We start from the raw sequence: 26,220 nt of genomic DNA, 5'->3' as shown, positions 1-26,220 counted from the left end.
GCATTGTTTGTGTATCTTACTATAGAACATATTACTGTAAACTTATAGAGGTTAATGTAACCTCTTTTGAAATAAGCAGAGAGGTGTGAGAGCTGGATAGAAGGGTGAGGCAGAAAGTAAATAATAAAAGAATGGGTTGGAAGTAAGGGAAATATGAAGATGGGAAGTAGCATATACATGTGAACGGAGAACAAAAAAACATAATGTAAGGGAAAGAAAAGTAGTAAACATGAGATAAGGGAAAGAATAGCATATAGTAAAATGTCAAAAGCGGAAAAACAGACAGGAAAAAGGAGAGAATTAATATTAAAGGGTGCCTAGGAGAGAATAGAAGAGAGAGAAAAAGGAGGAGAAATCAGAAAAGACTGGGAGAGCAGAATAGAAATTAGGATTGATCAGCATAGGCAGATGGTGCCTTTTTTGTTTGGGGAGGCTAAAGGTGGGCCATACCTAGACTGACCTAAAGCTATTGTGAGACTTAGTGGATTCACTGCTGGCGTACATATACACATATACAGTATAGTACCTGTGGGAGTGGGATGAAATCTGCAGCAAAGTTCAGAGTTGGTGAGGTTCTTAGCTAAAGTTTACAGCCTGTAAAATCCTTCTTAGCAGTCTTCATTTCTGCAGTGCCTTCAGTTTGTAATATCTCCCCAGCCCTGTTTGTGCCTTGATTGGTCAATCTTACGGTCTGCCAAGAGAGTTATGCTCTGATTGGAGAAGCCACAAGAATAAAGACCCAATCAGAGCACAGCTGATTACAACAGATCTGGATCTTGCAGGAATGCAAGAAGATTTCCCCAATGTTAAAGGTTCCAGAGTAGTGCAGTAACGGATTGAGTTTTTTTGTTTTTTTTTTAAGGTGTCCAGCTGGTTTGGGGGGCTTAGCCTTCCCTACCCTTTCTGAAAATCTGCCTTTGTTGATGAAAGATGTAGGAATCAGAACAAAACTTTTGAGAAGGCAGTCATGCACAGGGAGCCTTATCTATCATCATATTTTTATTAAAGGAGACTAAAACCTTCTCTCTCTCCCAGACTCCATCTAATGGCCCCCTTTCCCCCATGCTACTAGTTAGCCTCAAAAGTGTCTCTCTGTAATTCAGATTTGCAGTGGGTTGGAAGGCACCAGCCAACACAGATTCAGATCCTCTTCAGACCCTCTTCAGACTCCACTGCGCTTTTTTTTAAAGGAGATACATGGAGAAAGTCACTATTGAGGCTAACTAGGGGCAAGGGAAGGAGGGCATTAAATAGAGCCTGGGGTGGAAGGGAGGATTTTGTTAACATAAGAAGAAGTTTCTATAAAACACAATAAAATTTGGTAAACAAAACCTTTGCAGCCAATGGTAGCAATTTTAGGGGGGGGGTAAAATTCAGATTAAATACTATAATTTCTGATTATCGGAAATGTCACGAAAATGCTTACAAAAAAATCATAATAGTCACGATAATATCGCAATGGCGTTCAGAAAGTCACAAAATCTTCGTATCCAAATGATCATAAACGGCGGGAAAACCTTTCTGACTTTGATTCTTCTGTGCATGATTTTGGAAGCCTCCCATAGGACTCAATGGCACTCTGCAGCTCCAACCTGGCCCAAGGAAAGTCACAATACCGAAGCTTGAATGATTCCGAAACTTTCATACTCATTGCGACAAATACGATTTTGTCGCTAAGTACAAAAAAAGTCACAGAAAATACGCAAAGTTCTATAAATTAGAAAAAATGCAAATTTTTGTATTCAGACTCATTGTACCTATATATATATAGAGAGAATGCATGCAAGTAGGCACTCACGTTTATCCAAGTCAGAGTATGCCTGGGTGCAGTATAGTAGAGAAGTAGTACAGTCCAAAATAGATGCCGCACTCACAGGACTTAGTGCAAAAAATGAAAATATTTATTGATGGAAACACGTCAAACTAACGTTTCGGCCGTATCCACAGCCTTTTTCAAAGTGAACAAAAACATTTACAAACCCACTCTTAAACCAAGTTTGGCGTCATCTATTTTGGACTATATATATATATATGTATAGTAAACACACCCACAATTGTGTTACAAAAAAATTAATGTTGAAGAGCTGGCTAGATCTAGTCATACTCAGAAATATCATGCCAAATGAGGAATCAAACAATTGGATCACTTGGAGCCCCATGCAGAACACTTGCACTGATGATGACATCCACTTTCCAACGTGATGGGATATTACAGCTTTCCTAATAAATACTGACTCAACCAGGTGCAACTATAGGTCAAGGAATCTGTTGTTTTGGCACCATACTATTAGTCCCATGTGGAAATTAGTCACCCACAATAAATCTCTGCTACTGCAGGCAACTAATCTCCTCAAAATGCCTTCCCACAAGCAATAATGTGAACTGCTGGTAGGAAGGCATATGCATAGCTAAGTCGCCGGATGCTGCTATCGTGAGGAAACTTTGGCCAACTTAGCAATCCTAAGTCCCACCAGTGCCTGCATGCAAGCCAAAGCTGTACTTTTAGGGCACTGGCACACGGGAAGATTAGTCATCTGCGATAAATCTTCGCTATTACAGGTGAATGTAAATCAGCAGTGGTATGGAATATGCGTCACTTTGGTGGCATGGCATGTCGGGGAGATTAGTTGCTCGCAATAGCGAAGATTTATCTTCCGTGTCCGTGGGTCCTGGTAAAGCATGGGTCTGCCTGACCCGTAAGGTGTAGAATTTAAATACCAATTTTACTATCTCTCTGTTATAATTAGGGATGCACCAAACCCAGTTTTTTGGTTTCAATTGAACCCCCGAATCCATATTAAGGAATTTGGCTGAATACCAAACCAAATCCGAATTAGCATATTAGGATTTGGATTTGATTCAGCCGAATCCGAACCCTGCCGAAAAAGTCCGAATTCTGGCCGAATACCGAACCGAATCCTGGATTTGGTGCATTCCTAGTTATAACAAAATTTTCTGGGCCCCCCTCCTCCCACATCCTGCCCCCAATGGCCCATCCCCCAGTGACCCCTCCCATCAGTACAAAGGACACACAGACATTGGTAGCCAGGGACCCCCTAAAACACTGGTAGCCAGCCCAGGGCCCTCCCCCAGTGTCCTTATACTATGGCCCTCTCCCTGCTGCATTCTGCTTCCCCTACATCCTCCAGCTCCCTCCCTAGCATCCTCCAGCCCCCACCCTAGCATCCTCCAGCTCCCTCCCTAGCATCCTCCAGCTCCGCCTCCATCATCCTCCAGCTCCCTCCCCAGCATCCTCCAGCTCCCCCAGCATCCTCAGCTCTCCCCCCCCCAGCATCCTCCAGCTCTCTCCCCCGCCGCCCACGTCGTCCTGCTTCCTGCGGCTCCCCCTGCTCCCACAGTGTCCGCCTGCTTTGTGCGTCTGTTTCGTCCCGCTGTGTTGTCTTCCAATGTCGCCCGGCTCCTGCTGCATCCACTGTTTTATAACATTGCGCCCCCACTGGCCACCAATGACAGGGCCCGTATATGTTTAAAGGGGCCCCGAGTTAAGGCCCGGGACAACAGTCCCCCCTGTCCCCCCCTGAGGTGGGGCCCTGATAATGGCTAGTTAAAATATATATTTTATAACATGCTTTTAACTTCCATAATGCTTTTTATTTTTTATGCTGAATCTGTTAATCCTATTTTATCTATAGCCATAAAAATGTTATTATACATCCCTAGAATGTCCCTTGTAGATGAGTGTAAGAAAACACGTGGGTTCATGAATGGATTAAGTTTACTGTGTTGGATGGTCATTTCTGGGCTGATTTGAATAGCTGTTATTACACAGTTGCAGAAATTAATGTTTAACTTTTACTTTGCTTAGTTCCTGGCTTGCCTATATTTTACACAACCACACAGATTGTAAAAGAGGGAGCTCCTTCCTTCTGTGTCACAGAAAGCACTTATGGGACTTGAAAACGTCAACTAGTGTTTATTTTACAGTCAACATTTCAGTTCCTCATAACCTGTATAAATGCCATTGGCCTCACACCTTTATAATTGCCATGGAACTCCTTCCTGACTTACTTCTGCTACTAACTGGCCTCCCTCTCCACTCCATTCTTTCCCCCCTACAGTCTATATTAAATACTGCTGCCAGAATTCTCCTCCTCTCATCCAGGAGAGTTCAGACCCTTCCCCTGCTAAAGTCCTTATCGTGGCTTCCAATTAAACAAAGAATATCTTACAAACTCCTTCTCTTAATCTTCAAAGCCCTCCATTCCTCTGAGCCTCACTACATCTCTTCTCTTGTGGCTCCATGTGTTCTTGGCTGACTCCTCCACTTGGTTGAACCCCCCACTACTACTGCTGTTTCCCGCCTTAAACCTTTCTGCCTTGCTGCCCCTTACATTTGGAATGTCCTCTCTGATTTCCTCCAGAGAGAATCCTCCCTCAGCCTTTTTAAAACTAAACTTAAAGACTACCTTTTGGAGCACTCACCAAGCACCTGATCTGGGAACTAGCACCTATATTGTAGTGTCACCCACTGTAACTTCATCACATATATTTGCCTATGTGTGTCTGTAAGTTACCCTCCCATATAGATTGTAAGCTCTACGGGGCAGTGACCTCCATCCTCTTGTGTCTTTGACTCTTAAATGAGACATATTGGATAAATGGAAAAAACCCTAACCCTGTAGGCAATTATGAATAATATATGGTGCTGGTTTCCCTTTGGGCTAAACATTAATCCTATCTGTAACAATGGTCCCTTTATTGGAGCTCCCTATAGATCCTATCACTTCTCCGTCCAGTGTGAAATGAAGAGTGGGCGTGTCCTAACGGTCCCTGCCAGAAGCACAGTAGGAGGGGGAGAGCCAATCACAACCCTGCAGTCACACAAGCACAGACAGGCTTCAGTTCCCTATCAGGTCAGCCTAGCTGCTGATTGGTTCCTATCTTATAGTGCAGTGTAGGGAGGGCCACCGGCTCCCCAGCTCATCCAGAGAATTCAGCCAGCAGGAAGTGGAACGGATGGGCGGGGCTAGTGGGGTTTTTGTGGAATTTCTCAATAGATCAGCAGGAAACACAACTTTTTAAAGCACAATCCTTCTATATCTAGAGGAGTATAATTCACTGGTACATTCATAATTTTTATAGGATCTGTCTCCTTTAACTTATTGCAACTGTACCTTGTATTTATGGTTATACTTTGTATTTATCTATTCTATTGTACAGCGCTGCATACATAAGTAGCGCTTTATAAATAAAGATATACATGCATACTTACAATATCCTTACATTTTACCATAGGGGGCAATATTTACTATTTAGTATTTACATAAGAGCCATGATTTTTTTTTTATAATTTGATATTATGATATTGTTGTATATTGTGTTGTGTATTATAAAAACCCCTGTTATAACATGATGAGGATGTAAGATGGAGTCCCTATATATTGGCCTGCTGCTTTCATAAGGTCATAAAACTTTTTGCTGACTTCTAACATCCTTTAATTTTAGCAGATGGTTCATTATTCCCTAAAATACATTTTATTACAATAAAGTTATAAAGAATCAGGGACAGATGAATAGTGGCTTTGGCTCTGGACATATTGCATTGTATGTATATTTTTATTTATAAAGCGCTACTTATGTACACAGCGCTGTACAGTAGAATACATTAATACAAACAGGGGATTATTAAGATAATAATAGATAAATACAAAGTATAACAATAAATACAGATAGATACAAGATAAATACAGTTGCAATAAGAGTCAAAGACACAAGAGGATGGAGGTCCCTGCCCCATAGAGCTTACAATCTATATTGCTCTTGGCCCTGATCCCCCACCAATTTGGAGTAATGGACCTTTGGACCTTGCCATTGCCTAGATAAAACCTGCGACTGTTCACAACAGGCATACATATATGTATTTTATTCCGTGCAAAGGTTTCCCCTACCACGTATCTAATATTCACTTCCAAGACTCAAATGAGACAGTGGTGCTCATTTACGCCAGTAGTAAAATGTTGGTGTTACCAATCACAGCAGTAGTTTAGTTTTGATTAGTCTACCCTAAGATAGAAACTGACAAATACGTGATTAAAACGGCTCATTTCACCCAGCGGCCTGATTACCGAATGGGAGCGCACTAGTTTTGGTCGGCAAGAAGCACAAACACGGCTTTTTAAAAGTCAGAATTCTAACTTGTCAAGAGAACCCGCCCCCTGCGCTCCATAGTCGCTGCTCCAATGACGCATTTCCGGAAGGTGAGGTCAGATCTTTCCTGTGCCGCCATTTCGGGATTGGTGAGGTCGGGATCGGTAGTTAGAAGACTGGTTGCCGCGTCTGGTTTGGGGGCGGCGTCTTTTGCCGCCTTAAGCCGGTGGTAGTATCGAGTACCGGGGCGCTAGGGAGAGGCCCATAGGGGGAGGAAAGCCATGGCGGGCAACTTCGACTCCGAGGACCGGGCGAGCTGGTACTGGGGCAAGCTGAACAGACAAGAGGCGGTCAATCTTCTGCAGGGCCAGCGGCACGGTGTGTTTTTAGTTCGAGACTCCACAACTATACCTGGTGACTACGTATTGTCTGTCTCTGAGAACTCCAAGGTTTCCCACTATATCATCAACAGCGTCAGCAACAACCGGCAGAGTGGGACTGGTGAGTAGGGGCTACATGCAGCGCATGTGAGGTGGGGGCGGCTGCACTAATACCGATAAATAGAATATATTTTGCATTGCATGTGTTAGTGAATTGTAGAGGCGCAGCTGCCAGGCACTTACAGCAGAAAGCCGAGGGCCTATTCCCTTTGCATTTATTTCTCTTATCCAAACTGCTCATAGTGACTAAACACTGGTGTGTGTATATATATATATAGATATAGATATATATAGATATACATTTATAATATAGAAAAATGAAATGCATGCAAAGGTTTTCCGGTATTGGGTGCACTGGGGGCATTAAACTCATTTGTAGGCATTTGAGCTTGTGAGCAATTAGTTTGAGAGCCACAGTCCATCCTTATTATATGCCATTTGTCACTGAGTCTTAGAATTAGAGCCATGTTATATCCCTGTTTAGTTGGGGCGCAGTGGTAGCCCAGTTTTTGGTTTTTAATTACACAGAACTTGTAACATTTTTGATAGTGACTGTCTATGGCAACTCACAGTAGCCCCTCTGGCATTTAACAGAATAGACCAGGGATCCCCAACCTTTTATCCCTGTGAGCCACATTCAAATGGAAAAAGTGTTGGTGAGCAACACAAGCATGAAAAAAGTTCCTGGGGGTGAAAATAAGAGCTATAATTGGCTATTTGGTAGCCCCTATGTGGAATGGCAGCCTACAGGAGGCTCTGTTTGGCATTACACTGGGTTTTTATGCAACCAAAACTTGCCTCATAACCAGAAATTAAAAAATAAGCACCTGCTTTGAGGCCACTGGGAGTTGGGGAGCAGCATGTAGCTCACGAACCACTGGTTGGGGATCACTGGAATAGACAGATTGCCAGTCCAGGCCTCATAGTCATCTGTGTTCCAGATTTACTGAATGGACAACTGCTCCCAGGTCATTATAGTGCAAACAAGGAGTTGGATTTAAAATTGTAAGTTTGTGAGCAGACTGGTTTTTTTTCATATTTCAATTATGTAGAGGCTTTCCGTGATTTCATAGGAAATAGTTGTGTTAGTGGTTTGCATACCTGACCTCAAAGTGTGTGTTCAACTTCCTTAAACAGGAACATCCAACAAAAGGTTTTTCTTTTGATTTGGTGAATGCATCCGTAAAAATCCCTTTTAGTGTTGATAGCAAATGAGAAACCACTGATTCATAGTCTAGGTTGCACTTTGAATGGCTTCCTTTGATTTTCTGAAAAATAAATAAAAATTGCACTGTGGCTCAATCTTTGTTTTTTCCAAAGACACTATTGCAACATACCCCAAGCAAAATCTCTGCGCCAAACGTAGGTAAAATTTGAATTTACAACAAACAAATCAGTCGGTTCCGCAAATCTTGTTTTTCATTTAACTTTGCTGCTTCATTCTGCCCCCCCCCCCCCCCCCCCATGGAATTAAAATGTGTTGAGGAATTCCCCAGTATTACAGTTCCTTATTTTATGGGACAATGCTTGTGGGAAACTATATTGTCACATCATCTTTACTCAACTTATTTGTTTATATAGGTCTTCCACTGTGCTTTTATGCACAATTATTAAGATCTAAGTCCAAGCACCAAAGAGTTTATTGTCCAGATTTGTGCTTTAAGAATTTGGGCACATTTTGTACCCTTATTCCTTTCAGGAACAAAACCCTCGTGCACGCTAAGCAGCTACTACTTTGGAACTGGGCACACACTTTATATGAGAAATGCCCGAACTACCATATAGGGAACAATCACTGGCATACCCATGCAATCCTGACCTGGCAGCGCCAGAGTCTACCATTGGTAGTACATTTCCCTTCAAACCTACAGGAAGCAGCTGCAGGCAGGGAAAGTCATTTAGTTGTGGACTGAAAGATAAGCGTTTATTTTCTTTATAGTGATACAATTAATATTGTGGGCCAGTTGCTGAAACTCGTAAAACAGTTTCTTCCAATCCCGTAACTTTAATAAGAAACGTTTAGTTAATTTGTAAAATCATGAATCATTTTGCTTATAAAAGTCCCCTTAGCACACAGTGGAAACAATTCATGCTTGTCCATGACACATGGATAATTTTCTTAGCAAGTGTGGCCCAATTTCAGAGTAGTGAAGGGCCATCTCTCTCTCTCTTTTTTTTTTTTTTTTTTTTTTTTTTTTTTTGTTAATTGTATGTGGAATAGGACATACTACATTCACACTGTCACCCAATGGTTTAAGTTGTGGGAATAAAGACCAGATTGTGCTCTTCACTTTTACATGTGTGTATTGTGTGTTCCAGTGCTACTTGTTTGCATGACACATCTGCAATGATTCTGAGTATACATTTTGAGTATAAATTACACTATATTTTTACTGGATTACCTGGAACCCATACAAAATACAGTACTTTTTCTTCATTTTTTTTATTTTTAATGTTTCTACCATATTTTAATTAGCATTCTTAAAATCCATGCAGTTTTTTTTTCTTGCCTGGTGGAGAAAATGACTAGTGTTACAATAGCCTTAGAGTGCTAGACCATTTAAACAGCCTTGGCTTAAGGTGGCCACACACGTGGCGATCTGGCGATGTTTCGTGCGACCATCGCCAGATCCGCCACACACCGTCAGGGCTGAAACAGCAGATAAGGAGGTAGAAACAATAGGATTTCTACCTCCTTCTGCCGATTCAGCCCTGACGGCAGATTTTGCTCAGGCGCCTTCTATGGCGCCCAATCAAAATTTTCTGACCTGGCCGATCGGCGAGTCGACCGATATCAGCAGCCTCCTGCGATACTGGTCGACTCACCGACTTGCCATACACGCACCGAATATCGTACGAAACGAGGTTACGATATTATCGGTGCGTGTATGGCCAGCTTTAGTGTAACAATCACACATGAGTACTAAACATCTCTAGGTGAAATAATAGTCTTCATGGTTATGTTACAAACATTGGCTGCTGTTACAGTGAATAAGAAACATGAATACACAGACTGTCCTCGGTTCTTGGAGAGTTAACATTTAACAGACAGGCTATTAATAAATGGAGTGTGTGGTTGGAAGAGGAGGTTTCAGCAAATCTGTAAATGTGTATTTGGTTATTTAGGATATTTAAACAAGGTTTAATATTTGACCAGTTGCTCTGTTTAGAGTAAAAAAAATATTTGAAGTAAATCGCTGAAACACAAGCAGATCTGTAATGAATTGAATTTTTTAAATAACACATGGCCAGTCAGATGTTTTTTGAATTTTCTAACTGAGCAGTCAAAAAAATCACGTATTCTAGTTTAATGTTTAATGGGAAAATATGTTTCTTTTTTTTCAATACGCATCAGTTGATAGAGCTTCTCCAGCAGAATTTAATTTTGAAATTTCACATGGGGCTAGCCGTATTCTTCATTTCCCAGGGTGCTACAGCCATGTGACTTGTGCTCTGATAAACTTCAGTCACACTTTACTGCTGAGCTGCAAGTTGAGTAATATTACCCCCCTTTCTCCCCACGAGCCAATCAGCAGAACAATAGGAAGGTAGGAAGATACCTGAAAGCAGTTCTAATGTGTAGCACTGGCCCCTTCTGAAAGCTCAGACTCAGGCACAATGATGGCGATGGCGCCTACACACCAATATTACAGCTAAAAAATACATTTGTTTGCATAAAAATAAAATGTTAAATTGTAGAGTGAATTATTTGCTATGTAAACGATGTACAGTGCTTAAAATTAAGTGTAAAAATCACCATAAAGATAGAATCCCTTAATATAATGGAAATGCATAATTATGGAGAGTTTTTCTTGTCTGTATTACCTTCAGTAATTGTAGATTAGCCATATTCTTCAGTTTAGGGCGCCTGTAAGGTGTGCACATGCATTACCCTGATTGCAGTCAGGCAACTGTTTGTGTGTCTTACACTATGGGCAATTTCAGTAATAAATGTCTTAAAGGAAAATATTTTCTACTGGTTTTTATTGAATATCTTTGTCCTGTAGTACCACAAATGAACCTTTGCAGTTACGTTGGTTTCTGCTTGTAACAGTTCTTTTAGCAATAGGGATGCACCGAATCCAGAATTGGGATTCAGCATTTTTCAGCAGGGTTTGGATCCAAACAAATTCACGTGCCTGGCCAAAACCAAAACCTTAAAATCATGTGCATTTTTGACAAATAAAAATGAAAGTTTACATTTTTCGCTGCACGCAGTTCTTTGATACCTCAGTGGGCTTATTTGCATACAGAGATTCTGATTTGGTTCATTATTCAGCCAAATCTTTATGGGAAAGGGCAGACAGGGAGATTAGTCGGCCCACGACAAATCTTCGTTGCCGCGAGCGACTAATCTCCCCGCAATGCCATCCCACTGGCAAGAATGTAAATCGCCAGTGGGGTGGCATCAGTGTCACTTTGATTTGCCAAAGTCGGGCAAAGTTTCCTGTCAAGGCGACTTCAGGAAATCGTAGCAATGCGTGTGCCATCCCACCGGCGATTTACATTCTTGCCGGTGGGATGGCATTGCGGGGAGATTAGTCGCCTGCAGCAACTAATCTCCCCGTCTGCCGCTTCCCCAACAAAGGATTTTTGGGCGGTTCCGAAAGTTTTGGATTCAGTGCGTTTCTATTTAGCAAGAAAGCCATTTGTACATATGTATAGGTGTGACCCATGCGCAGTGATACATTAGAACAGAATCTGGAATTCTGAAGAAGTGAATGCTGCGTTTCCTTCCCGCTGTGCATTCAGAACCCTAATCTGAAGAAAGCTGAACAATTGCCACTTGGGCTGAAGCTAAATTAGTTGATTAATATGGCTTTTCACACAGATCAGTAGATATCATTGATCTTTTTAATGAACCAGTGAACAGAATGAGCAACAAGTCAGTAGTGGCTTCTTAATGTTGTCATACATGAGCCAAAGCTGGCAACTCTGTCTTTCCAGATCGAGTAGGCCGCTTATTGGCCAAGGTATGGGGATCTCCTAATGGCCTGTTTAACAAATATCTGGCTTAAATTCTAACTTGGACTGCGCATTGATGCTGTCCTTTCCTGGCAGGTCTTTTTAGGCCTCCATCAAATCTTCCTGATTAGGCCCAACACATTAGTGTCTGAATCGGGTAAAAAACACCTTGTTTGGCATTTTCACTGTTGAGCTTTTCTTCTGCACTTGGCCCATCCATTTGACTTCCTCAAATGAGCAGATCTTTTGGGGCGAAAACACACTGAGCTACTTAGCAGCAGCTGCTAAGTAGCATGGCTGCTAAACACCAGAAAATACCCTATCATAGTAATTATTGAGAATTGCCTCTGCTAAAACACACACAGAGACAATTATCATTAAATGATCAGCATTGTTTATTTTTTTCAGCTGCTACTAGTAGCTCTGTGTGTCTTCACCATTAGAGCTAAGTCAGACAAAGCGAACAGAAGTGGACCCGCTTCTTTCAGCCTGGCAGAAAAGTGCAAGGCTGAGAGAAGTTGATACAGTAAGGAACATAAGTATTTGAACACCCTTCAATTTTCAAGTTTTACCTATCATGGAGGGGTGTGAAATTCACATTGTAGGTGCATTCCCACTGTGAGAGACAGCATTTAAGAAAAAAATCAGGAAATCACATTGTATGACTTTTAAAGAATTTATTTGTATTGCACTGCTGCACATAAGTATTTGAACACCTGAGAAAATCAGGGTTAATATTTTGTACAGAAGTCTTTGTTTGCAATTACAGAGGTCAAACGTTTCCTGTAGTTCTTGACCCAAAGCACACAGCCAGGATAACCAAGGAGTGGCTCCGTAAGAGGCATATCAAGGTTCTGGAGTGGCCTAGCCAGTCTCCAGACCTAAATCCAATAGAAAATCTAGAGGAGATCTTTGTGGAGGAGTGGGCCAAAATCCCTGTTGCAGTGTGTGCAAACCTGGTCAAGAACTACAGGAAACGTTTGGCCTCTGTAATTGCAAACAAAGGCTTCTGTACCAAATATTAACACTGATTTTCTCAGATGTTCAAATACTTATGTGCAGCAGTGCAATACAAATACATTCTTTAAAAATCATACAATGTGATTTCCTGAATATTTTTTTTAAATGCTGTCTCTCAGTGGGAATGCACCTACAATGTGAACTTCAGACCCCTCCATGATTTTTAAGTGGGAGAACTTGCAGAATCGCAGGGTGTTCAGTAGAGCTGGGCGGTATGACCAAAAATCTATATCGCAGTATTTTTCAAAATTATATCGGTGTCACTGTATTTTTTTTTTCATGCATGATTAGGTGTTAACCCCATTTCCTAATAAATTAGAGAATAATTACTGCAGTATTGAAAATCAGAGTCAGGCAAGCGAAGGATCGGCAACAGAAAGTCGTAAGGTAAATCAGGCAGGCTTAGTTTCCCAGGCAAAGCCGCAGACAACATAGCACAGGAGGAGGCGTTTGATAGCTTTAAATACCCCCCCACGCATACGCAGAACCGGCGCCGTCAGCGCATCACGGACGTGCACGCTTTGACGTGTGTGCACTTTGACACCCCGGTATTGCGGTATCTGAAAAATTAATATAGTTTTAAAAAATAAAAACTTCGGTATTAAACGGTATATCGCCCAGCCCTAGTGTTCAGATACTTATGTTCTTCACTGTATACTCTTTGTCTGACCTCGCCTTTAGTGTATGGTCCGTTTTAATCGAGGTCTAGGTGTGAAAATGCTACCTGAAAGTCTTAGTGGAATCTGTGCAGAGCCCCCCTCCAATAAATTTCCTATGATGGCAGATATAAAAACTAATACCAGCTAAGGAACACACTTGGGCATCTCATATAAGGGTGTTCAGTGAGCTTGAAAAAATCTGAGGTTATGTCTATTGCAGGACATCAAAGAATCAGTAGGTTGAAATGTGCAGTGCCTTCCTGTGACAGTAATATTTTCATGGTGACTCAACAGTAGCAAAATACAATGTATATTTGCCGGACATGCTAGGTTCTTTGTGGTTGAGTAGGCCATATTTAACACCTCTGTACTTTGTATCTTATATTTAGCCACAAATGTAAACATTCTTCTTTGGTGCAGTTTCACTGCAAATTGTCTTGCCTGGAAGATATTTTATTTTACTAATGTTTCAAATGTTAGAATGGGCACAGCCAGACAGATACTGTTTGAGAAATAACACTTAACAGATCTCTAAAGGACCAATATCGGCAGTTAGAATTGACCCGTGTATGGCTACCTTAAAGTAACACCAAAAAATGAAAGTGTATAAAAGTAACTAAAATATAATGTGCTGCTGCCCTGCACTGGTAAAAGTTGTGTGTTTACTTCAGAAAGTCTACTATAATTTATATAAATAAGCTGCTATGTAGCCATGGAGGCAGCCATTCAAAGGAGAAAAAGCACAGGCACTTAGTAGATAACAGATAAAACACCATTGTATTCTACAGAACTTATCTGTTATCTGCTATGTAACCTGTGCCTTTTCTCCTTTTTTCCAGCTTGAATGGCTGCCTCTGTGGCTACACAGCAGCTTATTATATAAATTATAGTAGTGTTACTGTAACAAACACACCAGTTTTACCAGTACAGTGCATTATATTTTTATTACTTTAAAGCTCTTTCATTTTTTGGTGTTACTGTTCCTTTAAGGTTTGGGTCAGGTATTCCCACTTTTTTCTATCAACCTTATAAATACATGCATTCCAGATCATATATCATCATATAAGTGCTGATTTCTAGTACATGTTGTGATCTTTTTTTGTTTTGTTTTTTCCTCCTTCTGCAGGAATGATCCAGTCCCGATTCAGAATAGGTGACCAAGAGTTTGATTCCTTACCATCTCTTTTGGAATTTTATAAGATCCATTACCTGGACACTACAACTTTAATAGAACCAGTTTCCAAGTCTAAACAATCTGGTGTAATCCAAAGACAAGAAGAAGTTGAATACGTGCGAGCTCTCTTTGACTTTAATGGCAATGATGATGAAGATCTTCCATTTAAGAAAGGAGACATCCTGAGAATTCGAGATAAGCCCGAGGAGCAGTGGTGGAATGCTGAGGACAACGATGGAAGACGGGGCATGATACCTGTGCCTTACGTCGAGAAGTACAGGCCTCCCTCTTCAGCAGGGTCAGCCCTGATTGGAGGTAACCAGGAAAACTCGCACCCGCAACCACTGGGTGGGCCGGAGCCAGGGCCCTATGCCCAGCCCAGCGTCAACACTCCGCTGCCTAACCTTCAGAATGGGCCCATTTTTGCCAGGGTTATCCAGAAGCGCGTCCCTAATGCCTACGACAAGACAGCCTTGGCTTTGGAGGTATATAATGGGCACAACATGAAAGGAAAATTCTTCCAAAGGCATTTTCCTTTACAATACACAAGCTTAATTAGACCAAAGGGCAGTATATGCCAATGCAGGGAGTAAAATCTCCTATGCAAGGCTGAAGTAGATAACACACTTAATTCTTTAATCTGTAAATGCCAGTATCTTTAGGATGTTATGACCCTTCTCTATGTATTTTAAGCCCATGCTTTTTTAAGGTAAGGCATTTTTAAATATATTTTTTTAAATTATACTGCCATATTTAAAGGCAAGTAAATCTTAGACAGTAGCTCCTGTGTTAGTTATTAAACACTGTTTTAAATGTATCCCCATATGTAATTAATGGCACAAAGCTTGCCCAGGTGCAGTAATCAGTAGCAACCAAGAGGAAATGCTTTCTGCTTATTTGCTGTAGGTGCCTAGCCCTGTAACAAACGTTGCACCTTTTATTACATAACCATTGAGTATTAAGATTATTGCCAGTGAAGTTTCATTTCCACCATTGGTTCTTAGAGTATTTTCTCACACTTTACTGCTGAGCTTCAAGTTGGACTGATATAACCCCCTCCCAGCAGCTGATCAGCAGAACAATAGGAAGGGAGCAGCTCCCAGGAGATATCAGAATAGCACTCAATAGTAAGGAATCCAAGTCCAGCTTGGGACTCCTCCAGTTACATGGGAGTAGGAAAAGCAATAGGTTACCTGAAAGCAGTTCTGATGTGTAGCGCTGGCTCCTTCTGAAAGCTCAGACTCGGGCACAATGCACTGAGATGGCGCCTACACACCAATATTACAACTTAAAAAATGTTTGTTGGTTCAACAATAACTTTTTAAATGATAGTGAATTATTTGCTATGTAAACAGTGTAATTTACACATAAAAATCATGACAGAATCCCTGCAGTGAACAGCTAAAATATTGAACATCAGTAGGCCTGAACATGAAACCACCTAAAACTGTTGTCATATGCTAAAGCTTGCCCAGATTTGTTCAGGAATATTAGTTGATTTTAACCATACTTCCCAGCCATCTAGACATGTATGCCAGATTTGGAGGCCCTTCTGACATATTGTCCTGCAATTCTATCAAATCCAAAATGATCAGCAGATGAGGCAATGAAAAAGAACTGCAGTTCAGATTCTCTTCCTGCAGTTTCAATCAATTGGGTTATCCACATCCACCTATTTGGCCAACATGTATCAGGTGGAAAGTGTAGAGCAGTGATTTTCAGACCTAATTGTTTTAAACCCCACTTTGGGGTGCAACATTCCTTTAAAGTTTTAGTACGTGAGCTCATGAAAAGTCAGACATATGAAAAAAAAAATGATGACCGTTTCAGGCGTTGTTTCAAAAATATCTACAACAGCAAATATGTGCTAAGTGGAAATAACCTCAATCTAAATTATGCTCAAGTTGCGGTTCCAGAAGAGAAGAATATAGTCATTATACCCAAATCTAGCCTTAAGTGGCATTGGGGCTTCGCCTTCCTCCCTAGTTAAGACCCTGAGCCTCACTGTACACCAGTTCTTTATCAGCCAATGAATTGCCACCTTAAAAATTGGTCACGCATGAAAATGTCAATCTTATGGTCCTTTAAGCCATCTGGCTGTTTAGTACAACAAAACTATTACAGGTATGGGATCCCTTATCTGGAAACCCATTATCCAGAAAGTTCAAAATTACAGAAAGCCCATCTCCCATAGACTCCATTATAAGCAAATAATTCTAATTTTTAAAAATGCTTTCCTTTTTCTCTGTAATAATAAAACAGTACCTTGTACTTGATACCAACTGAGATATAATTAATCCTTATTGGAGGCAAAACACTCCTATTGGATTCATTCAATATTTAAATGTTTTTAGTAGACTTAAGTTATGGAGATCCAAATTACAGAAAGATCCCTTATCCGGAAAACCCTAGGTCCCAAGCATTCTGGATAACAGGTCCCAAACCTATATATGTATAGAACTCCCTCCCTTCCCTGTGTGACTTTTGTTCTCCTGCCTTTCTTTCCCAATATGGGATGCACTTTTATTTTATCCTGAGCGGTCCCAGGGGGGACTGAAATATTGACTTAATGGAGAAAAAAAGGTTTATTAAGACCCATAAGTGCTCCTATATATAGTGGAAGAGAGATTATATATGATTATATAAATTCTGGTTAGGGAAAACCAGATAGTGTTTTCATGCTCTCTTTCTGCTCCACAAAAGGCACATGGCCATCTAGTCTAGACAATCCCTGGCTCTAGAGGAAAACAGAATCCCAAATGAGACGTTTTGAACATTAATGGGAAAATATACTCCCTTATTTTGACATGAGCTCATACAGTTGGCCTCTGTAGAAAAGGTGCGTGAACTTCCAGGAATATAAATGTTTGCAACCTACTCAGCAGTGAATAGGACTATTTATTAATAAACTTGCATGATAATTGAAGCCATTCCATTAACATTGAGTCACAAGTGGTTTTTGCATGTGGTAAAATGGTATTCCTGTGTGTCACAGGTTGTGGTTTAATTGCCTCTAGCCAGCCATTATGGATCACAGTGGATCCCTCAGGTTGTTTGAATTGTGCTAATTGCTTCCCATTTATGTCAGAGATGTGATCTGTGGTAGGTAGTGGTGATCAAAACAGTGTGCTAAAGCTTCCAATATTTTGCCGTAAGAGTAAATGTGCTTGGAGTCAGTAATGTACAAAGTAATGCTGAAGTACTTTATAAGTGGATCCCAGGAATAAACCTTTTGGGTTCATCCGCATACCAAATCCACCATATCATTGCGCCACTTGAATATGCAAATAGCATTATATATACAGGTGTCGGACCCCTTATCTGGAAACCCATTATCCAGAAAGTTCCGAATTACAGAAAGGCCATCTCCCATAGACTTCATTTTAATCAAATAATTCATATTTTTAAAAATGATTTCCTTTTTCTCTAATAATAAAACCGTACCTTGTACTTGACCCAACTAAGATATAATGAATCCTTATTGGAGGAAAAACAATCCTATTGGGTTGATTTAATGTTTAAATAATTTTTTTGTAGACTTAAGGCAGGAGATCCGAATTACAGAAAGATCCCTTATCCGGAAAACCCCAGGTCCCGAGCATTCTGGATAATGAGTCCCATACCTGTAATATAAATTTTTTTTTTTTATAATATGAAGCATACAAAAAAATTATCACCTTCAATTGTCACATGATAGTCATGGAAAACTCAACCTACATGTGATGTTTAAGTACAAAACAAGGACCCCGCAGCCCATCATAACTTGTAAACAAGTTGCCATAGTAGGACTTACGCTCAACCCGTACCTGCAGATCAGTGGCAACAGAACATTCCAGTGAGTGAGTTAAGGCATTTTGCAAAGAAAAAAAACGTATGGAGCAGCTTAGCGGGCATGGGACTTTTTCAGTGAAAATTAGGGTTTAGGATTCAGACAAATGTCTTGTGAAGGATTCGGTATACGGACCAATCTAAAAAACATTCTAATTTCTGCTACTAATAGAGGATGTTGCTTATTGCCTGAAATTGCACTTATTTACTTTTTTCTTCCATCAGTCATTAATCCTGAGTGCAACAGAGCAACCCCCAGCATCACATAGTAATTTCAATGACTACTTGTCACAACTGTCAAATTTCCTAGAGTTTAGTGACTGTTAAGCTTATGGCATATAGCACACTTTCACTGCTATAGTTGTCTCAGAGAGAGTGGGCAGCAGTAAAAATGCTTTTCACTGTTGCTGTTGATAATTCAAAAATCAGCAGCCCCATCTTGCTTAAGGGTAGTGTTTGTAGTGCACTTGTCTCACAATGATTGGTTCAACATCAGTTACTTTTTTTATTCTGAGAGGCTCAATTTGCTGCTCTGTTATTTGGGGAAACCATTGTCTAGGTCAGCTCTGACTGAGACAGGACAAAACTGAACAGCTAAAGAAAAAAAGAGATGTAATAAACCTGTAAAATGTAAGAAGATAACAGCCATATTATAACTTGTGAAAATATATATTTATATATATATATGTTTGTATGTGTGTGTGTGTGTGTGTGTTTTTTTAATCATGCTACATTGCTTTCTTCCCCTACAGGTTGGTGATCTAGTAAAGGTAACAAAGATTAATGTCAGTGGCCAGTGGGAAGGAGAGTGCAACGGGAAATATGGTCATTTTCCATTTACACATGTGCGTCTGCTGGATCAACAGAACCCAGAGGAGGACTTTAGCTGAGTGTGGCTTGGATCCATTCCTGTGAGAAGCGAACAATCTTGCTCTGTCTCCCTCTCCTATTTTTTCATCTGCCATTTAGACTGCCTTTAACAAATTTTGAGTAGTCATGCCCCAGAACCCCTTTCAATTGCAGTCAACCTATAACTGAGATTTGGCAGAGTTCTGGTACAAGCTTGGATCAAGTCCTACAATAGGCAGATTGTAAAGGTTATGCTGAGGCAATGTAACACTCTAATGCAAAGAACTGCACAATTTATTGTAGGGAAGCATTTTATTGGAACAAGAGACAAGAGTTTTCTTCCTTCCCATGTTGTATTTCAAACAAGCAGTACCATCTAAAGATATATCATTGGACTCCACTTTTTTATCCTTTGTATTTACTGACTTTACTATGTCAATAGGTTAACACTGTATGGTATTAAATTAAGTATCAACTATGCTGTACAAACCATTTTTTCCTGGTTCATAAACCAGTACAAGTCATACCTTTTCACACAGTGGATTTAGCGATTAAACTCCTTTTGAAAGCAGGATGATTAAGGGGATTTGCCTATTGGTTTTAAAGCACTTTCCATAATGATGTTACCTGATCAGAATTACTCATTAAAATGGCAAAAAGTAATCTTCCAATATCCCCTGAAAAATGTAGCTAGAACTGTACATGCATTAAATGTTTCCCTTGATATCTCCTGCTGCATTTTTAGCTGTATGCAGAGATAACTTTCAGTACAAGAAGATACTAGAAAATAAACCCTTATAATTCATCTTTTTTGACATTTGCATTTAGGAAACTATCAGTTGTATTATTTCCATCATTTGCAGTCAAAAATAATTTTAGCTTTTTTTTTTTTTTTTTTTTGCTGCATTACACAACACTTAATGTAAATATGGAATAGGGGTGACTGTACATATCATACTGAACTGATAAGCCTCTGCCTCTTTTAACCACTGGCCTGCCAGTCAGTGAGACATAGGCTAGAGTTTCTACAGCCTTTCACTGTGCATTTTGTAATTTCTCAATTCATATTGCTATTTAAAAGGGAGAGGGTATATTAGCAAGAGGGTCCAATCACCAGGAATACATGGGTCCAACTTTTTAGGAGCCACAGTCCAGACACCCAGCTTGGGTTTTTTTTCGTTTCCCTCTTCTAGAACCTTTTTATTTATAAAAAAAAATGCAGGTAGGATTGTTAGGTTATACACTACAATCGCTAAATTTGTTATTCCAGTGGATTTTTTTTTTTTTTTTTATCCCACTGCTAGTTAGGAATTTTAAACCCTACTGAATTTGCACATCACCAAACTATGTACATGATCCTGATAGAGGTGAATTTGCATGGTTAATGCAGTTCATTCTATTTTATGTTACGAGGACTGGACCAATCCATTTTTGTGTCTTGTAGTAATTCACCAGTGCTGTGGTAATTCCCTTTATTCTTGGCAATAATGTTTATCACTTTTGGCAAATATACTGGCTGGGGGTACTGAGTTTTCAGTAAGGGTGCAGTTCACCACCATCAAGTATTTTTTGGAAATTTGTTAATGCTGTGGTTTAAAGATATGCAGGTACACCCATGGCTTTTATTTTTAACTGACCTTCAATTTCTGTAAGAGTAAGGAGGATGCTCTGCTTTATTTAGAGCTGTGTTAGAGTGAAGACACACTGAGCTACTAGTAGCAGCTACTTTTTCATGGCTTCTAAACACCAGAATATACACTGCCATAGACAATAGTGAGAATTGCCTCTGCTAAAACACACTTAGAGACAATTATCAGTAAAAGATCAGCATTGTCTGTTAGTAGCCATCACTAGTAGCTGCTACTAGTAGCTCCGTGTGTCTTCACCCTTAAACTTAAAGACATTTAAGAAAAGCACATATGCATGTCTGAAGTGTCATTTGTAAATATATAGGTCCATTTTGTTTCTGGGGAGACATTTTCAAAGTCAAAAGCCAAGGAAATGCAACAGCTGCAATAATCTTGGGGTATGCCCAGTAAGGAAGCTAAAGCTGGCCATGCACCTAAAGATCTATTTGGCAGGTTCTCCAAGTGAGCAGATTAGCTGGTGAGAAATAAGAATTTCATTTCAGTTAGCAGTCAATGGCATCCAGCCAGATTATGGTCAAGCTGGGGTTGAAAGCCACATGTTCCATTTCCATTAGGCACGCAGAAGACTTGCTAACTTAAAGGCCTTTCAACCTAACCGTTCCTGTTCTTAATAACAAATACATAATGTTTCTGCTGCAATCACAGAGGAAAATGAATTCATTTTTCTAATTGTTCTCTTGAAGATGAGCTGGAACTGAAAATGTAATTCAGTCCATTCTAGGTTTTACTTATGTTTTTACAGAGCAGGAGACTGCTGGGAACATTATTTTTAAATATCGGCATTTATCAGAAGGTAAACCCTTTACCAGATGAACACTATGCCCTTGTATAGGAACTGGTAAACTGACTGGTCACCCTTTGATAAATATAGCCGTTGATATCTAGGTTTCTATATATTATATTTGACATCAATAATCCCCTGCTTTTTTTCTTTCACCATATAAGAAATGAAACTGTTCTAAACTGTCCACCAGAGAACTAAGGTTGAATGGGGAAAAAAAACAATGCAGCTACAATATTATAAGATAATGGTTCCCTCTGTACAAAAATGTTTCTTTTCTAAATATTTTCATATCCTTAGGTATGTAGAATCGGCCATATTGATTGTCTGGGAAGAGGTTACTTATTGCAACAGTTTCCCTAGTCTGGTGGGCTTAAATTTACAACCTTGGTATCTGTGTCTATAGAGGATGCTTTTGCCAAGAATTTACTTGTTGATTAAAAACCGGTCTCCTCACAATTCTAATGGCGCAGCAGTCAGGCAATTGTTAAATCTAAGTAAGCAGTGCCCTAGTATCTTGAACAATAAACAGCATGGAAGCTCTACTTAACAAAAAATATTTATACAAGGCTATAATAACATGTAATAATGTTTTCTGAATATATAGAAGAGCATGCTTGAACCCCCACCCACTAATTCCATTTAACTGTAATTTAAGCGTCCGTATCGTCAACGAATACGTTTTTTATATATATATATATATATACATTTAAATAACGTACAGTGATATAATAAGCTAGTAATATGTAGCCTTGGAGGCTGCTAATCAGATTCCCATAGGGGCCACATTTAGGGTCATGATAGACAGTAGGCTTTGTTGCTTGTGGGAAATCTTGATTCCTGTGGGCCAGAATGTGCCCAAAAACACCTGCCATCGCTATCTATTGGAATCGGCATATGTAAAACATTTAACTTGCAGCAATCCCATAATCATTATTATCATAACCATAATTACCCATAATCATGCAAAAATTGGCACAAAGGTGATTCCAGTGGACATGGGCTGGCATGTATTTTTGGTCTACTGTAAAGCTCTTCTGCATGGTGATAAAGAGCCCCTGTCAAGGTCCTTGGAAAGAAAATTAAAAAAAAAACAAAAAAAAACGTTTAACCCCTAGCCTGCCAGGCAAACAGCTGTGGAACTGATTGTTCCAACAGCCTTAATTTTAGAGGCTCGCAGTGAGGTATTGACAATAGAAACTATAAATTGTATGATCTGTGCCAAGACAAGGGTTAAAATAATCTTTTTAGTAATTTAGGCAGTGTTACTAAACTTTTTTTTTTTCGCAAGGGCCACAGATGTGTCGACTACATGACCCAAGAATTGGTTTAGAGTGAATTAATATACCTTGTTTAAATTTGTTTGTATGACACTCCACTTTATTAAACAGAGACACCCATATAGCTTGGGGACCCAGTGTTGGTTTCCTGCCCATAAATTAAGATTCACTGACTTAAGTAAAGATAAATTGGGACAAATGTTGCTTATGACTGTTGGTATAGGAAGTAATTCTTTATTTTTAAATAACAGGTTACATTTTTTTGTCTATTTTCTAATGTTGCTACTGGCCCTTTAGGGTGATGTCACGCTGGGTCTCTCTTCACCTGGTGAGAAATATCCTCTTCAGTGGGCGATAAAACACCCAACAGTACCTCCCCCTTCACTTTCCTTTCAATCGAATGCAGAGATCCCTGGTAACTGCCAAATGAGAATGGGAATGAGGCATTTCTGAGCAATTGTCTTAGGTTATTACATGTAATGTGTTTTACATGCAGCTATTGAAAGGAAAGTGAAGAGGCCATTAATCGCCCGCGAAAGAAAGATTTCCCAATGGACGATAAAGCACCCAGTGTGACATTGTCCTTAATGTAAGTATGGAATGCCAACAAAAAGGGTATCTAAACTGACACACATTGGCATTGGTTTTGTTTTTTTACACAGATTCCACAGATAGAAAGGAAACTATGATAAAGTATCTGACTCATAAGAGCATTCAACCCTACCCTCAACATAGGTAGTACAGATTTTCTGCAAAGTCCCAGTATCCATCACTTGACGGTGGAACAAGGTGAAGGAGGGGGGGCTTTATGACAGATTAAAAGGGGATTTGGAAGAGTGATCCTATGAGTTGGGCAAATTATGATGATTTCCTTTTATTTTGAGGAATAAAACTGTCTGCTTAAAATAGTGTGACAGCTCAGATAGTGTCAAAAAGGAGGGAATTTTTTTCTTTAATGATCCTTATGGATCACTCCATAATTTTTATGGCAATTTATTCACATAGTTTGATTCCCATCAGGCCAGTTAAGAACAAATCATCCTGAATCAAATCGATTTTCATTTCTTACAAAACTGTCTGCAATTAATATAGCTAAATATCACTACTGATCATTATCATTGCCCATAGCTTACAGTGTGAGTCAAATCCTCAGCTGCTCTGGTCTGGGAGAGACTACCCCTTGCTTAAACGGTGTTAAATATTGATTTTTAGTCTCCTAGTTTAAAGGTGCCTATCAATTAAAGCACTTGCTACATGGCTAGCCAGCCTTCAGGACAGTCCTGGATAAATCTGCCCATAGTTTCTTTTTACATGGTTACTAAAAAAATAATTGTTGGCAAATGTTTTGTTATTTTAAACTAATTACTAACATTTATTTACTTTTTTTAATAGCTGCTTAACCCCTCTAAGGCTATAAATGTTGTGGTTTCAGACTGTCAACAACACCCAGTACAAGCTCAGGATACACGTAACCTAAACCATACAGCAGACATAAGTAGCTCTGAGTAAGCACTAACTCACAAAACACTAATGTAAATAGGGGGGATGAAAATTGGTGCTGCAGTTAACCCCTAACCAAAGTATTTTATGTTAGTTTTTCATGTGCCATTTATTTATCTTAAAAAAAAAACTTTCTCCCCCATAATTGAAGAAAGAGAATTTTGCTGGACTAGAAAGTAAGGCATTCCCTAGTGCCCATTGACTTTGAATGTTTTCTTATTTGTTTGTATTAGTAACAAAAAATGTTGACATTTTCTCAATTTACTAATTTTACCAATAAGATGAAATTGTTTACATATGGAAATCAAACTATTTTGCAAACTGACTTTTTTCCCCCCCCCCCATGGAGTTGAAAAAACTTAAATTGACAATATCTATCTTCACTGTTAGACCACTAAAAAGTATGTGTGTACACTAACGCCATCTAATCTTTTCATGCTAAAGCATACGCAGTCTGTCCGTCTGAATCCTTTACGCTCACAATGAATACAAATCTGCACTCTTAAGGATTAAAGTTGAGACTATGAAACGGTGATTGTATTACTCTGATTTAATTTTTTTTATATGGTTAGTATTACATAAAAGTTTATTTTGGGATAATTTTCTGTATTTTGTAAACTATTAAAAGATATTACATAAAGTATTACTGATTTTGGATACTTTTCATGGTTATAAAATGCAATGCTGACTTCTATATACTGCTGTTGGGATACTTGTTTAGATTCAGAACAGTACAGTTTGCCTGTTTTTGCTGCTTGTATTTTACAGAGGTCGGTAAAAGCCACACAAACTGGATAATTCCATTCTATGGTGCATATTTTGGCAATACATTCTTTATATGGCTGGTTGAGACGTTGTCTTGAAAGGTTGGAACATTTTGGCAGAAAAGCGAGCTTGCCTACACCTCATGCAATACCATTCCCTGTAACTGAAATATACTAGGGGTAGCTTGAAAGTGCCTGAGAGCCACTTAACTGTAAAATCACACTGTGTGCCTTTAAAGGCTATAAGAACAACAGGCGTAGCCAGAATGGTGTCATTTTATGTCATGATGTGTATAATGTAAGATTTTCCTTGATGTAAAAATGAATATAGTGCTTTAGGCTTGTTTCCTGAGTAGGGGCACATTTTAGAAGGTTGTAACTTCATATTGAGGTTTTGAGGTGACATTTTTATTCCCCCCAACTTTTGTCTATTATCCTGTAGTAATAACCTTGTGCAGTGGGACAACCTGGGCTTTCTTTCAGAGCTGCTCCCTGTTTTTGTGGGGGTTATACAGCGGACTGGTTTAATTTGTGCACCCCTTATAGGTATTACTGCCACTCCTGCTACTGTACTTACTGCAGACCATTTCAGAATGCAGCTTCAAAACTGACTGTACAAATATGGTTTTGATTGAACATAGACATCTCAAGTTAGGGAAAATACCAAATCTAATATTTAAAGCTCCAGTGCCTTGTTTATTAATTACTTGGGCATCATTACATCATTTTTTTAAGGTGTGCTGCTTAGCAGAATGCAACAAAATGCATTGGGGAGTGGATGACTGGAGAAATGGCAGTCATGCAGGATTAAGCCTATATTCAGTACATTGTATTTTGTTTCATGCAAACCAAATCAGCTGCTGCATTCCTTACTAATTTCAATAGAGGGCAAAGATCTGTTTTACATGTTTTTGGTTACTAGATCCTAGCCTCTTATCACTAATATTTTTTTATATGCATATTGTTTGGGTAATCTGTAGAAATGTTCCTTTTTAATCCAAATAGGTTCTAATCATTTAAATAATAGCACTGCATCTTAAGCATTTTGTTTTGTTACAGTAAGGGGACTATTTAAAGCAAAAAAGTGCCATTGTATAGTAACAATATACACTTTCCCACCAATACAGAATTCTTTTTATAGCATGTATCTATGTTCATAATACGCTTAGTAAATAAAGAAATGGACAAATATCTGTGTGGTGT

The 26,220-nt window shown here is 39.4% G+C and overlaps 1 protein-coding gene across 2 annotated transcripts; it reads left to right on the top strand.

The window, feature by feature from the left end:
• The first annotated feature begins 6,157 nt into the window (after positions 1-6,157).
• On the top strand, positions 6,158-26,206 carry crk (v-crk avian sarcoma virus CT10 oncogene homolog). Of its 2 annotated transcripts, none has more exons than XM_012956700.3 (3): positions 6,158-6,609; positions 14,319-14,681; positions 18,947-26,206. In XM_012956700.3, the coding sequence occupies exons 1-3, from the start codon at positions 6,390-6,392 to the stop codon at positions 18,952-18,954; spliced, it is 591 nt and encodes a 196-aa protein (XP_012812154.1). In that variant the 5' UTR covers positions 6,158-6,389; the 3' UTR covers positions 18,955-26,206. The 2 variants fall into 2 exon arrangements, with proteins under 2 accessions (XP_012812154.1, NP_001006107.1); NM_001006107.1 differs by having other exon boundaries at positions 6,262-6,609; positions 14,319-14,851; positions 18,947-19,521.
• Positions 26,207-26,220: the final 14 nt, after the last annotated feature.

The sequence above is a fragment of the Xenopus tropicalis genome, chromosome 2 (assembly GCF_000004195.4).
Source record: "Xenopus tropicalis strain Nigerian chromosome 2, UCB_Xtro_10.0, whole genome shotgun sequence".
Classification (NCBI taxonomy): Eukaryota; Metazoa; Chordata; class Amphibia; order Anura; family Pipidae; genus Xenopus; species Xenopus tropicalis.
The sequence above is the reverse complement of the archived record's forward strand: the minus strand, read 5'-3'. Positions and strand labels throughout refer to the sequence as shown.

What these genes read in the sequence shown, in the direction of transcription:
- crk (NM_001006107.1), top strand. Translation starts at nt 6,390, where the DNA reads ATGGCGGGCAACTTCGACTCCGAGGACCGGGCGAGCTGGTACTGGGGC. An exon ending in CAACCGGCAGAGTGGGACTG is followed by an intron (nt 6,610 to 14,318) that starts GTGAGTAGGGGC and finishes CTCCTTCTGCAG; the next exon opens with GAATGATCCAGTCCCGATTC. An exon ending in AGACAGCCTTGGCTTTGGAG is followed by an intron (nt 14,852 to 18,946) that starts GTATATAATGGG and finishes CTTCCCCTACAG; the next exon opens with GTTGGTGATCTAGTAAAGGT.